The following is a 15,205-nucleotide window of genomic DNA, read 5'->3' as shown; positions in this document are numbered from 1 at the left end:
CTGTCTCCCCTCCTTGTAATGATAACAGTACTGAGTTTAATGCTCTGTCTCCCCCCCTTGTAATGATAACAGTACTGAGTCTAATGCTCTGTCTCCTTGTAATGATAACAGTACTGAGTTTAATGCTCTGTCTCCCCTTGTAATGATAACAGTACTGAGTTTAATGCTCTGTCTCCCCTTGTAATGATAACAGTACTGAGTTTAATGCTCTGTCTCCCCTTGTAATGATAACAGTACTGAGTTTAATGCTCTGTCTCCCCTTGTAATGATAACAGTACTGAGTTTAATGCTCTGTCTCCCCTTGTAATGATAACAGTACTGAGTTTAATGCTCTGTCTCCCCTCCCCTTGTAATGATAACAGTACTGAGTTTAATGCTCTGTCTCCCCTCCCCTTGTAATGATAACAGTACTGAGTTTAATGCTCTGTCTCCCCTCCCCTTGTAATGATAACAGTACTGAGTTTAATGCTCTGTCTCCCCCCTTGTAATGATAACAGTACTGAGTCTAATGCTCTGTCTCCCCTTGTAATGATAACAGTACTGAGTTTAATGCTCTGTCTCCCCTTGTAATGATAACAGTACTGAGTTTAATGCTCTGTCTCCCCTTGTAATGATAACAGTACTGAGTTTAATGCTCTGTCTCCCCTCCCCTTGTAATGATAACAGTACTGAGTTTAATGCTCTGTCTCCCCTTGTAATGATAACAGTACTGAGTTTAATGCTCTGTCTCCCCTCCCCTTGTAATGATAACAGTACTGAGTTTAATGCTCTGTCTCCCCTTGTAATGATAACAGTACTGAGTTTAATGCTCTGTCTCCCCTCCCCTTGTAATGATAACAGTACTGAGTTTAATGCTCTGTCTCCCCTTGTAATGATAACAGTACTGAGTCTAATGCTCTGTCTCCCCTTGTAATGATAACAGTACTGAGTTTAATCCTCTGTCTCCCCTTGTAATGATAACAGTACTGAGTTTAATGCTCTGTCTCCCCTTGTAATGATAGCAGTACTGAGTTTAATGCTCTGTCTCCCCTCCCCTTGTAATGATAACAGTACTGAGTTTAATGCTCTGTCTCCCCTTGTAATGATAACAGTACTGAGTATAATGCTCTGTCTCCCCTCCCCTTGTAATGATAACAGTACTGAGTTTAATGCTCTGTCTCCCCTTGTAATGATAACAGTACTGAGTCTAATGCTCTGTCTCCCCTTGTAATGATAACAGTACTGAGTATAATGCTCTGTCTCCCCTCCCCTTGTAATGATAACAGTACTGAGTTTAATGCTTTGTCTCCCCTTGTAATGATAACAGTACTGAGTTTAATGCTCTGTCTCCCCTTGTAATGATAACAGTACTGAGTCTAATGCTCTGTCTCCCCTTGTAATGATAACAGTACTGAGTCTAATGCTCTGTCTCCCCTCCCCTTGTAATGATAACAGTACTGAGTTTAATGCTCTGTCTCCCCTTGTAATGATAACAGTACTGAGTCTAATGCTCTGTCTCCCCTTGTAATGATAACAGTACTGAGTTTAATGCTCTGTCTCCCCTCCCCTTGTAATGATAACAGTACTGAGTCTAATGCTCTGTCTCCCCTTGTAATGATAACAGTACTGAGTTTAATGCTCTGTCTCCCCTTGTAATGATAACAGTACTGAGCTTAATGCTTTGTCTCCCCTTGTAATGATAACAGTACTGAGTTTAATGCTCTGTCTCCCCTCCCCTTGTAATGATAACAGTACTGAGTTTAATGCTTTGTCTCCCCTTGTAATGATAACAGTACTGAGTTTAATGCTCTGTCTCCCCTCCCCTTGTAATGATAACAGTACTGAGTTTAATGCTTTGTCTCCCCTTGTAATGATAACAGTACTGAGTTTAATGCTCTGTCTCCCCTTGTAATGATAACAGTACTGAGTCTAATGCTCTGTCTCCCCTTGTAATGATAACAGTACTGAGTTTAATGCTCTGTCTCCCCTTGTAATGATAACAGTACTGAGTTTAATGCTCTGTCTCCCCTTGTAATGATAACAGTACTGAGTTTAATGCTCTGTCTCCCCTTGTAATGATAACAGTACTGAGTCTAATGCTCTGTCTCCCTTGTAATGATAACAGTACTGAGTTTAATGCTCTGTCTCCCCTCCCCTTGTAATGATAACAGTACTGAGTCTAATGCTCTGTCTCCCCTTGTAATGATAACAGTACTGAGTCTAATGCTCTGTCTCCCCTTGTAATGATAACAGTACTGAGTTTAATGCTCTGTCTCCCCTTGTAATGATAACAGTACTGAGTCTAATGCTCTGGCTCCCCTCCCCTTGTAATGATAACAGTACTGAGTCTAATGCTCTGTCTCCCCTTGTAATGATAACAGTACTGAGTCTAATGCTCTGTCTCCCCTTGTATTGATAACAGTACTGAGTTTAATGCTCTGTCTCCCCTCCCCTTGTAATGATAACAGTACTGAGTTTAATGCTCTGTCTCCCCTCCCCTTGTAATGATAACAGTACTGAGTTTAATGCTCTGTCTCCCCTTGTAATGATAACAGTACTGAGTCTAATGCTCTGTCTCCCCTTGTAATGATAACAGTACTGAGTTTAATGCTTTGTCTCCCCTTGTAATGATAACAGTACTGAGTTTAATGCTCTGTCTCCCCTTGTAATGATAACAGTACTGAGTTTAATGCTTTGTCTCCCCTTGTAATGATAACAGTACTGAGTTTAATGCTCTGTCTCCCCTCCCCTTGTAATGATAACAGTACTGAGTTTAATGCTCTGTCTCCCCTTGTAATGATAACAGTACTGAGTTTAATGCTCTGTCTCCCCTCCCCTTGTAATGATAACAGTACTGAGTTTAATGCTCTGTCTCCCCTTGTAATGATAACAGTACTGAGTTTAATGCTCTGTCTCCCCCCTTGTAATGATAACAGTACTGAGTTTAATGATCTGTCTCCCTCCTTGTAATGATAACAGTACTGAGTTTAATGCTCTGTCTCCCCTTGTAATGATAACAGTACTGAGTTTAATGCTCTGTCTCCCCTTGTAATGATAACAGTACTGAGTTTAATGCTCTGTCTCCCCTTGTAATGATAACAGTACTGAGTTTAATGCTCTGTCTCCCCTTGTAATGATAACAGTACTGAGTCTAATGCTCTGTCTCCCCTTGTAATGATAACAGTACTGAGTTTAATGCTCTGTCTCCCCTTGTAATGATAACAGTACTGAGTTTAATGCTCTGTCTCCCCTTGTAATGATAACAGTACTGAGTTTAATGCTCTGTCTCCCCTCCCCTTGTAATGATAACAGTACTGAGTTTAATGCTCTGTCTCCCCTTGTAATGATAACAGTACTGAGTTTAATGCTCTGTCTCCTCCCCCTTGTAATGATAACAGTACTGAGTTTAATGCTCTGTCTCCCCTTGTAATGATAACAGTACTGAGTCTAATGCTCTGTCTCCCCTTGTAATGATAACAGTACTGAGTTTAATGCTCTGTCTCCCCTTGTAATGATAACAGTACTGAGTTTAATGCTCTGTCTCCCCTCCCCTTGTAATGATAACAGTACTGAGTCTAATGCTCTGTCTCCCCTTGTAATGATAACAGTACTGAGTTTAATGCTCTGTCTCCCCTTGTAATGATAACAGTACTGAGTTTAATGCTCTGTCTCCCCTCCCCTTGTAATGATAACAGTACTGAGTTTAATGCTCTGTCTCCCCTTGTAATGATAACAGTACTGAGTTTAATGCTCTGTCTCCCCTCCCCTTGTAATGATAACAGTACTGAGTCTAATGCTCTGTCTCCCCTCCCCTTGTTTATTTTCACCCATCTACCAATAGCAGCCCTTTGCAAGGCATCTACCAATAGCAGCCATTTGCAAGGCATCTACCAATAGCAGCCATTTGCAAGGCATCTACCAATAGCAGCCCTTTGCAAGGCATCTACCAATAGCAGCCCTTTGCAAGGCATCTACCAATAGCAGCCCTTTGCAAGGCATCTACCAATAGCAGCCCTTTGCAAGGCATCTACCAATAGCAGCCCTTTGCAAGGCATCTACCAATAGCAGCCCTTTGCAAGGCATCTACCAATAGCAGCCCTTTGCAAGGCATCTACCAATAGCAGCCCTTTGCAAGGCATCTACCAATAGCAGCCCTTTGCAAGGCATTAATAGGAATAAACCTGATAGATCAGATAGCCAAGATAATCTAAGGAGAAATGCTCACTAACAGGGATGTAAGAGGAATAAACCTGATAGCCAAGATAATCTAAGGCTCACTATCTGATCTATCAGGTTTATTCCTCTTACATCCCTGTTAGTGAGCATTTCTCCTTAGATTATCTTGGCTATCAGGGATGTAAACACATTTGGGAGGGGAATAAACTTTTTGTACGTTGTGGAAAATGTCTGTGTTCTTTTATCTGAGTTCATGAAACATGGGACCAACACTTCACGTTGTATTTATAGTTTTGTTCAGTATAGTTACAGGTTACAGGCTTTCCATAACTACGGGCTTGAATACTTATTGACTTACTTATTGACAGCTTTTCATTTTTTATTAATTTGTACAAATTTTTAAAAAACAATTCCACTTTGACATGATGTTGTATTGTGTGTAGATCAGTGACACAACATCAATGTAATCCATTTTAAATTCAGGCTGTAACACAACAAACTGTGGACAAGGGGGTAAATACTTCCTGTACCTCTTGTTGCTCTATATCAGACCTCTTCTAAACTATAAATATAACTTGTAAAACACTTTTGAATAAAACACTAATTTTCTCTCCCCAGTGTGTGTTCCTGCGTGGTGAGGAGGCCAGTCCTAGCCGGTTCTCTGTGTGCGCGTTACGCGTCGCTGTGTCTGATCTGGCCCAGATGATGAGTGTGTTCAGCCGTGTGTACGACACGGACTTCAGATCCTACTGCAGCAGAGACCCTCCCAGCCTCAGATCACACACACACATCTTCAGCACTGTCCATAGGCTGCTCACGGCCTGCAACACGGTACACACACATCGTCTCTGTGTTCCTCTGAGGGCTGACTGTGTTCTCATAGCGTCTCTCTCTTTGTGTGTTAATTATTATAGAAAACATCCCTCTGTTTGAGCTCGTTGCATTCCATGCTAAGTAATTAAAATACTACAAAATGTCTGTCTCTAGGAGCTAGAGGTCCTGCAGCAGGTATCAGAGGTGTCTGTATGTCTGTCTGACACGGTGAATGAGGTAGACTCGGACCCTTGCTACTGGAGTCACGGACACAAACACACCCTCTGTGAGTATACACACACACAGACCCTCACCTTCACAAACACACCCTCTGTGAGTATATACACACAGACCCTCACCTTCACAAACACACCCTCTGTGAGTATATACACACAGACCCTCGCCTTCACAAACACACCCTCTGTGAGTATACACACAGACCCTCACCTTCACAAACACACCCTCTGTGAGTATATACACACAGACCTTCACAAACACACCCTCTGTGAGTATATACACACAGACCCTCACCTTCACAAACACACCCTCTGTGAGTATATACACAGACCCTCACCTTCACAAACACACCCTCTGTGAGTATATACACACAGACCCTTACCTTCACAAACACACCCTCTGTGAGTATATACACAGACCCTCACCTTCACAAACACACCCTCTGTGAGTATATACACACAGACCCTCACCTTCACAAACACACCCTCTGTGAGTATATACACACAGACCCTCACCTTCACAAACACACCCTCTGTGAGTATATACACACAGACCCTCGCCTTCACAAACACACCCTCTGAGTATATACACACACAGACCCTCGCCTTCACAAACACACCCTCTGTGAGTATACACACAGACCCTTACCTTCACAAACACACCCTCTGAGTATATACACACACAGACCCTCGCCTTCACAAACACACCCTCTGTGAGTATATACACACAGACCCTCACCTTCACAAACACACCCTCTGTGAGTATATACACAGACCCTCACCTTCACAAACACACCCTCTGTGAGTATATACACACAGACCCTCACCTTCACAAACACACCCTCTGTGAGTATATACACACAGACCCTTACCTTCACAAACACACCCTCTGAGTATATACACACAGACCCTCACCTTCACAAACACACCCTCTGTGAGTATATACACAGACCCTCACCTTCACAAACACACCCTCTGTGAGTATATACACACAGACCCTCACCTTCACAAACACACCCTCTGTGAGTATATACACACAGACCCTTACCTTCACAAACACACCCTCTGTGAGTATATACACAGACCCTCACCTTCACAAACACACCCTCTGTGAGTATATACACACAGACCCTTACCTTCACAAACACACCCTCTGAGTATATACACACAGACCCTCACCTTCACAAACACACCCTCTGTGAGTATATACACACAGACCCTCACCTTCACAAACACACCCTCTGTGAGTATATACACACAGACCCTTACCTTCACAAACACACCCTCTGTGAGTATACACACAGACCCTTACCTTCACAAACACACCCTCTGTGAGTATATACACACAGACCTTCACAAACACACCCTCTGTGAGTATATACACACAGACCCTTACCTTCACAAACACACCCTCTGAGTATATACACACAGACCCTCACCTTCACAAACACACCCTCTGTGAGTATATACACACAGACCCTTACCTTCACAAACACACCCTCTGAGTATATACACACAGACCCTCACCTTCACAAACACACCCTCTGTGAGTATATACACACAGACCCTCACCTTCACAAACACACCCTCTGTGAGTATATACACACAGACCCTTACCTTCACAAACACACCCTCTGTGAGTATATACACAGACCCTCACCTTCACAAACACACCCTCTGTGAGTATATACACACAGACCCTTACCTTCACAAACACACCCAGACCCTCTGTGAGTATATACACACAGACCCTCACCTTCACAAACACACCCTCTGTGAGTATATACACACAGACCCTCACCTTCACAAACACACCCTCTGTGAGTATATACACACAGACCTCTGTGAACCTTCACAAACACACCCTCTGTGAGTATATACACACAGACCTTCACAAACACACCCTCTGTGAGTATACACACAGACCCTTACCTTCACAAACACACCCTCTGTGAGTATATACACACAGACCTTCACAAACACACCCTCTGTGAGTATATACACAGACCCTCACTTTCACAAACACACCCTCTGTGAGTATATACACACAGACCCTCGCCTTCACAAACACACCCTCTGTGGGTATATACACACAGACCCTCGCCTTCACAAACACACCCTCTGTGAGTATACACACAGACCCTTACCTTCACAAACACACCCTCTGAGTATATACACACACAGACCCTCGCCTTCACAAACACACCCTCTGTGAGTATACACACAGACCCTTACCTTCACAAACACACTGAGTATATACTCTCGCCTTCACAAACACACCCTCTGTGAGTATATACACACAGACCCTCACACAAACACACCCTCTGACCAGACCCTCACCTTCACAAACACACCCTCTGTGAGTATATACACACAGACCCTCACCTACAAACACACCCTCTGTGAGTATATACACACAGACCCTTACCTTCACAAACACACCCTCTGAGTATATACACACAGACCCTCACCTTCACAAACACACCCTCTGTGAGTATATACACAGACCCTCACCTTCACAAACACACACCCCCTCTGTGAGTATATACACACAGACCCTCACCTTCACAAACACACCCTCTGTGAGTATATACACAGACCCTCACCTTCACAAACACACCCTCTGTGAGTATATACACACAGACCCTTACCTTCACAAACACACCCTCTGTGAGTATATACACACAGACCCTCACCTTCACAAACACACCCTCTGTGAGTATATACACACAGACCCTCACCTTCACAAACACACCCTCTGTGAGTATATACACACAGACCCTCACCTTCACAAACACACCCTCTGTGAGTATATACACACAGACCCTCACCTTCACAAACACACCCTCTGTGAGTATATACACACAGACCCTTCACAAACTCACAAACACACAGACCTCTGTGAGTATATACACACAGACCCTTCCTTCACAAACACACCCTCTGTGAGTATATACACACAGACCCTCACCTTCACAAACACACCCTCTGTGAGTATATACACACAGACCCTCACCTTCACAAACACACCCTCTGTGAGTATATACACACAGACCCTCACCTTCACAAACACACCCTCTGTGAGTATATACACACAGACCCTTACCTTCACAAACACACCCTCTGTGAGTATATACACACAGACCCTTACCTTCACAAACACACCCTCTGTGAGTATATACACAGACCCTCACCTTCACAAACACACCCTCTGTGAGTATATACACACAGACCCTTACCTTCACAAACACACCCTCTGAGTATATACACACAGACCCTCACCTTCACAAACACACCCTCTGTGAGTATATACACACAGACCCTCACCTTCACAAACACACCCTCTGTGAGTATATACACACAGACCCTTACCTTCACAAACACACCCTCTGTGAGTATACACACAGACCCTTACCTTCACAAACACACCCTCTGTGAGTATATACACACAGACCTTCACAAACACACCCTCTGTGAGTATACACACAGACCCTTACCTTCACAAACACACCCTCTGTGAGTATATACACACAGACCTTCACAAACACACCCTCTGTGAGTATATACACAGACCCTCACTTTCACAAACACACCCTCTGTGAGTATATACACACAGACCCTCGCCTTCACAAACACACCCTCTGTGGGTATATACACACAGACCCTCACCTTCACAAACACACCCTCTGTGAGTATATACACACAGACCCTCACCTTCACAAACACACCCTCTGTGAGTATATACACACAGACCTTCACCTTCACAAACACACCCTCTGTGAGTATATACACACAGACCCTCACCTTCACAAACACACCCTCTGTCATACATAAATACAGTACCAGCCAAAAGTTTGGACACACCTACTCATTCAAGGGTTTTTCTTAATTTTTACTATTTTCTACATTGTCCAAACTTTTAACTGGTCCTGTAGTTATAGTTTGTGTATTTACAGTTGAAGTTGAAAGTTTACATACACCTTAGCCAACTACATTTAATCTCAGTTTTTCACGATTCCTGACATTTAATCCTAGTAAACAGTACCTGTCTTAGATCAGTTAGGATGATCACTTCATTTTAAGAATGTGAAATGTCACAATAATAGTAGAGAGAATGATTTATTTCAGCTTTTATTTCTTTCATCACATTCCCAGTGGGTCAGAAGTTTACATACACTCAATTAGTATTTGGTAGCATTGCCTTTTAAATTGTTTAACTTGGGTCAAATGTTTCTGGTAGCCTTCCACAAGCTTCCCACAATAAGTTGGGTGAATTTTGGCCCATTCCTCCTGACAGAGCTGGTGTAACTGAGTCAGGTTTGTAGGCCTCCTTGCTCACATATGCTTTTCTCAGGTCTGCCCACAAATGTTCTATAGGATTGAGGTCAGGGCTTTGTGATGGCCACTCCAATACCTTGACTTTGTTGTCCTTAAGCCATTTTGCCACAACTTTGCAAGTATGCTTGGGGTCAATGTCCAGTTGGAAGACCCATTTGCAACTAAGCTTCAACTTCCTGACTGATGTCTTGAGATGTTGCTTCAATATATCCACAATTTTCCTCCCTCATGATGCCATCTATTTTGTGAAGTGCACCAGTCCCTCCTGCAGCAAAGCACCCCCACAACATGATGCTGCCACCCCCGTGCTTCACGGTTGGGATGTGTCCTTCGGCTTGCAAGCCTCCCCCTTTTTCCTACAAACATAACGATGGTCATTATGGCCAAACAGTTCTATTTTTGTTTCATCAGACCAGAGGACATTTCTCCAGAAAGTACGGTCTTTGTCCCCATGTGCAGTTGCAAACCGTAGTCTGGCTTTTAATGGTGATGTTATAGCAGTGGCTTCTTCCTTGGTGAGAGACCTTTCAGGTTATGTCGATATAGGACTTTATTTACTGTGGATATAGATACTATTGTACCTGTTTCCTCCAGCATCTTCAAGGTCCTTTGCTGTTGTTCTGAGATTGATTTGCACTTTTCGCACCAAAGTACGTTCATCTCTAGGAGACAGAGCGCGTCTCCTTCCTGAACGGTATGACAGCTGCGTGGTCCCATGGTGTTTATACTTGCGTACTGTTTGTACAGATGAACGTGGTACCTTCAGGTGTTTGGAAATTGCTCTCAAGGATAAACCAGACTTGTGGAGGTCTTGGCTGATTTCTTTTAATTTTCCCATGATGTCAAGAAAAGAGGCACTGAGTTTGACGGTAGGCCTTGAAATACATCCACAGGTACTCCTATAATTGACTCATTATGTCAATTAGCCTATCAGAAGCTTCTAAAGCCATGACATCATTTTCTGGAATTTTCCAAGCTGTTTAAAGGCACAGTCAACTTAGTGTATGTAAACTTCTGACCCACTGGAATTGTAACAGTGAAATAATCTGTCTGTAAACAATTGTTGGAAAAATTACTTGTCATGCACAAAGTAGATGTCCTAACCAACTTGCCAAAACCATAGTTTGTTAATAAGAAATGTGTGGAGTGGTTGAAAAACTAGTTTTAATGACTCCAACATAAGAGTATGTAAACTTCCGACTTCAACTGTAAATTGCTATTGAAGTTGACTGTGTGATTTTGTGTTACAGCCACCCAGTTGGAGGACCTTACCAAGAGATACACGGAGTTCCTTTCTCTTCACCACGGAACGGATAGCAAGCTACCGCTAACCGAACCCTGAACTCCAGACTGAAGCTAGCAGGCTACCGCTAACCTTACCCTAAACTCTACAGACAACTATTATTAGCTTGCTACTGCTAACTCTCCATGATCACCACATGCAGTGTTAACTGTCCTGCATTTCAATGCTAAGGTTGTTCTAGTATCAGTGCTAACTGTTACTAGGACAGTAGGCACATCATTATCTAGCTTGGCTTTCCATGTTCCCATCTTAGTTTAACAAAATGTTTCAATACACTTGAAATCACTGTTTTTGTAAATGTTTTAATGAGTGAGTATATAGGGTCCCATTTGGGACATTCACCACCGATACAGCAAATATGTTTTGCTTTCTCAACACCAGAACATTGTTTCATGTTGTCTGTGTGTGGTATTTGTCTCTCTCTTGGTTGCACCGGGTCTCTCAATGAGATAAATAAAAGTTACTAGTTTCTGAAGTCCCATTTTATACTTATTTTATCTTTATCTTTATTTAACCAGGCAAGTCAGTTAAGAACAAATTTTTATTTCCAATGACTGCCTAGGAACAGTGGGTTAACTGCCTGTTCAGGGGCAGAACGACAGATGTGTACCTTGTCAGCTCGGGGGTTTGAACTTGCACCCTTTCGGTTACTAGTCCAACACTAACCACTAGGCTACCCTGCCACCCCAAATCAACTCAATACCCTGTGATGATGGAGCAAAAACAGGTTTTAAGGAAGTTAGCAAATTTATTAAAACTCATGTGGATCCTGCTTCCATTGATCATCCTTGAGATGTTTCTACAACTTGATTAGAATCCACATGTGGTAAATTCAATTGATTGGACATGATTTGGAAAGGCACACACCTGTCTACATAAGGTGCCACAGTTGACAGTGCATGTCAGAGCAAAAACCAAGCCATGAGGTTGAAGGAATTGTCCGTAGAGCTCAGAAGGGTACCAAAACATTTCTGCAGCATTGAAGGTCCCCAAGAACACAGTGGCCTCCATCATTCTGCAGCATTGAAGGTCCCCAAGAACACAGTGGCCTCCATCATTCTGCAGCCTTGAAGGTCCCCAAGAACACAGTGGCCTCCATCATTCTGCAGCGTTGAAGGTCCCCAAGAACACAGTGGCCTCCATCATTCTGCAGCATTGAAGGTCCCCAAGAACACAGTGGCCTCCATCATTCTGCAGCATTGAAGGTCAAGAACACAGTGGCCTCCATCATTCTGCAGCATTGAAGGTCAAGAACACAGTGGCCTCCATCATTCTTAAATGGAAGAAGTTTGGAATCACCAAATTAAATCAAATTTTATTTGTCACATACACATGGTTAGCAGATGTTAATGCGAGTGTAGCGAAATGCTTGTGCTTCTAGTTCCGACAATGCAGTAATAACCAACAAGTAATCTAACTAACAATTCCAAAACTACTACCTTATAGACACAAGTGTAAGGGGATAAAGAATATGTACATAAAGATATATGAATGAGTGATGGTACAGAGCAGCATAGGCAAGATATAGATGGTATCGAGTACAGTATATACATATGAGATGAGTATGTAAACAAAGTGGCATAGTTAAAGTGGCTAGTGATACATGTATTACATAAGGATGATATAGAGTACAGTATATACGTATGCATATGAGATGAATAATGTAGGGTAAGTAACATTATATAAGGTAGCATTGTTTAAAGTGGCTAGTGATATATTTACATAATTTCCCTTCAATTCCCATTATTAAAGTGGCTGGAGTTGGGTCAGTGTCAATGACAGTGTGTTGGCAGCAGCCACTCAATGTTAGTGGTGGCTGTTTAACAGTCTGATGGCCTTGAGATAGAAGCTGTTTTTCAGTCTCTCGGTCCCAGCTTTGATGCACCTATACTGACCTCGCCTTCTGGATGATAGCGGGGTGAACAGGCAGTGGCTCGGGTGGTTGATGTCCTTGATGATCTTTATGGCCTTCCTGTAACATCGGGTGGTGTAGGTGTCCTGGAGGGCAGGTAGTTTGCCCCCGGTGATGCGTTGTGCAGACCTCACTACCCTCTGGAGAGCCTTACGGTTGAGGAAGGTCCACAATCATCTCCTTAGTTTTGTTGACGTTGAGTGTGAGGTTATTTTCCTGACACCACACTCCGAGGCCTGGATATTGATAAGGTAAAATCCTGTAGTATTGGCCTGGATATTGATACGGTAAAATCCTGTAGTATTGGCCTGGATATTGATAAGGTAAAATCCTGTAGTATTGGCCTGGATATTGATACGGTAAAATCCTGTAGTATTGGCCTGGATATTGATACGGTAAAATCCTGTAGTATTGGCCTGGATATTGATGATGATAAGGTAAAATCCTGTAGTATTGGCCTGAATATTGATAAGGTAAAATCCTGTAGTATTGGCCTGGATATTGATACGGTAAAATCCTGTAGTATTGGCCTGGATATTGATAAGGTAAAATCCTGTAGTATTGGCCTGGATATTGATAAGGTAAAATCCTGTAGTATTGGCCTGGATATTGATAAGGTAAAATCCTGTAGTATTGGCCTGGATATTGATGATGATAAGGTAAAATCCTGTAGTATTGGCCTGGATATTGATGATGATACGGTAAAATCCTGTAGTATTGGCCTGGATATTGATACGGTAAAATCCTGTAGTATTGGCCTGGATATTGATACGGTAAAATCCTGTAGTATTGGCCTGGATATTGATACGGTAAAATCCTGTAGTATTGGCCTGGATATTGATACGGTAAAATCCTGTAGTATTGGCCTGGATATTGATGATGATAAGGTAAAATCCTGTAGTATTGGCCTGGATATTGATAAGGTAAAATCCTGTAGTATTGGCCTGGATATTGATGATGATACGGTAAAATCCTGTAGTATTGGCCTGGATATTGATACGGTAAAATCCTGTAGTATTGGACTGGATATTGATAAGGTAAAATCCTGTAGTATTGGCCTGGATATTGATACGGTAAAATCCTGTAGTATTGGCCTGGATATTGATGATGATACAGTAAAATCCTGTAGTATTGGCCTGGATATTGATACGGTAAAATCCTGTAGTATTGGCCTGGATATTGATAAGGTAAAATCCTGTAGTATTGGCCTGGATATTGATACGGTAAAATCCTGTAGTATTGGCCTGGATATTGATAAGGTAAAATCCTGTAGTATTGGCCTGGATATTGATAAGGTAAAATCCTGTAGTATTGGCCTGGATATTGATGATGATAAGGTAAAATCCTGTAGTATTGGCCTGGATATTGATAAGGTAAAATCCTGTAGTATTGGCCTGGATATTGATAAGGTAAAATCCTGTAGTATTGGCCTGGATATTGATGATGATAAGGTAAAATCCTGTAGTATTGGCCTGGATATTGATGATATGGTAAAATCCTGTAGTATTGGCCTGGATATTGATAAGGTAAAATCCTGTAGTATTGGCCTGGATATTGATGATGATAAGGTAAAATCCTGTAGTATTGGCCTGGATATTGATAAGGTAAAATCCTGTAGTATTGGCCTGGATATTGATAAGGTAAAATCCTGTAGTATTGGCCTGGATATTGATGATGATAAGGTAAAATCCTGTAGTATTGGCCTGGATATTGATGATAAGGTAAAATCCTGTAGTATTGGCCTGGATATTGATGATAAGGTAAAATCCTGTAGTATTGGCCTGGATATTGATGATGTTACGGTAAAATCCTGTAGTATTGGCCTGGATATTGATGATGATACGGTAAAATCCTGTAGTATTGGCCTGGATATTGATAAGGTAAAATCCTGTAGTATTGGCCTGGATATTGATACGGTAAAATCCTGTAGTATTGGCCTGGATATTGATAAGGTAAAATCCTGTAGTATTGGCCTGGATATTGATAAGGTAAAATCCTGTAGTATTGGCCTGGATATTGATAAGGTAAAATCCTGTAGTATTGGCCTGGATATTGATGATGATAAAATCCTGGTAAAATCCTGTAGTATTGGCCTGGATATTGATGAAAATCCTGAGTATTGGCGGTAAAAAAATCCTGTAGTATTGGCCTGGATATTGATACGGTAAAATCCTGTAGTATTGGCCTGGATATTGATATGATACGGTAAAATCCTGTAGTATTGGCCTGGATATTGATATATTGGCCTGGATATTGATACGGTAAAATCCTGTAGTATTGGCCTGGATATTGATGATGATACGGTAAAATCCTGTAGTATTGGCCTGGATATTGATTAAAATCCTGATATTGGCCTGGATATTGATACGGTAAAAATCCTGTAGTATTGGCCTGGATATTGATAAGGTAAAATCCTGTAGTATTGGCCTGGATATTGATATGGAAAAT

General features: G+C 42.0%; 1 protein-coding gene across 1 annotated transcript in view; it reads left to right on the top strand.

The window, feature by feature from the left end:
- haus7 (HAUS augmin-like complex, subunit 7) overlaps positions 1–11,320 on the top strand; it is a 52,659-nt gene extending 41,339 nt beyond the window's left edge. Inside the window, exons 7-9 of the mRNA XM_065005112.1 lie at positions 4,774–4,986; positions 5,143–5,254; positions 10,793–11,320. Coding sequence (XP_064861184.1) covers positions 4,774–4,986; positions 5,143–5,254; positions 10,793–10,884 — 417 coding nt within the window. The 3' untranslated portion in view covers positions 10,885–11,320. The remainder of the gene's footprint in view (positions 1–4,773; positions 4,987–5,142; positions 5,255–10,792) is intronic.
- Positions 11,321–15,205: the final 3,885 nt, after the last annotated feature.

Source organism: Oncorhynchus nerka, linkage group LG20, assembly GCF_034236695.1.
Source record: "Oncorhynchus nerka isolate Pitt River linkage group LG20, Oner_Uvic_2.0, whole genome shotgun sequence".
Taxonomy (NCBI): Eukaryota; Metazoa; Chordata; class Actinopteri; order Salmoniformes; family Salmonidae; genus Oncorhynchus; species Oncorhynchus nerka.
This window is presented reverse-complemented; position numbering and strand designations above follow the sequence as displayed.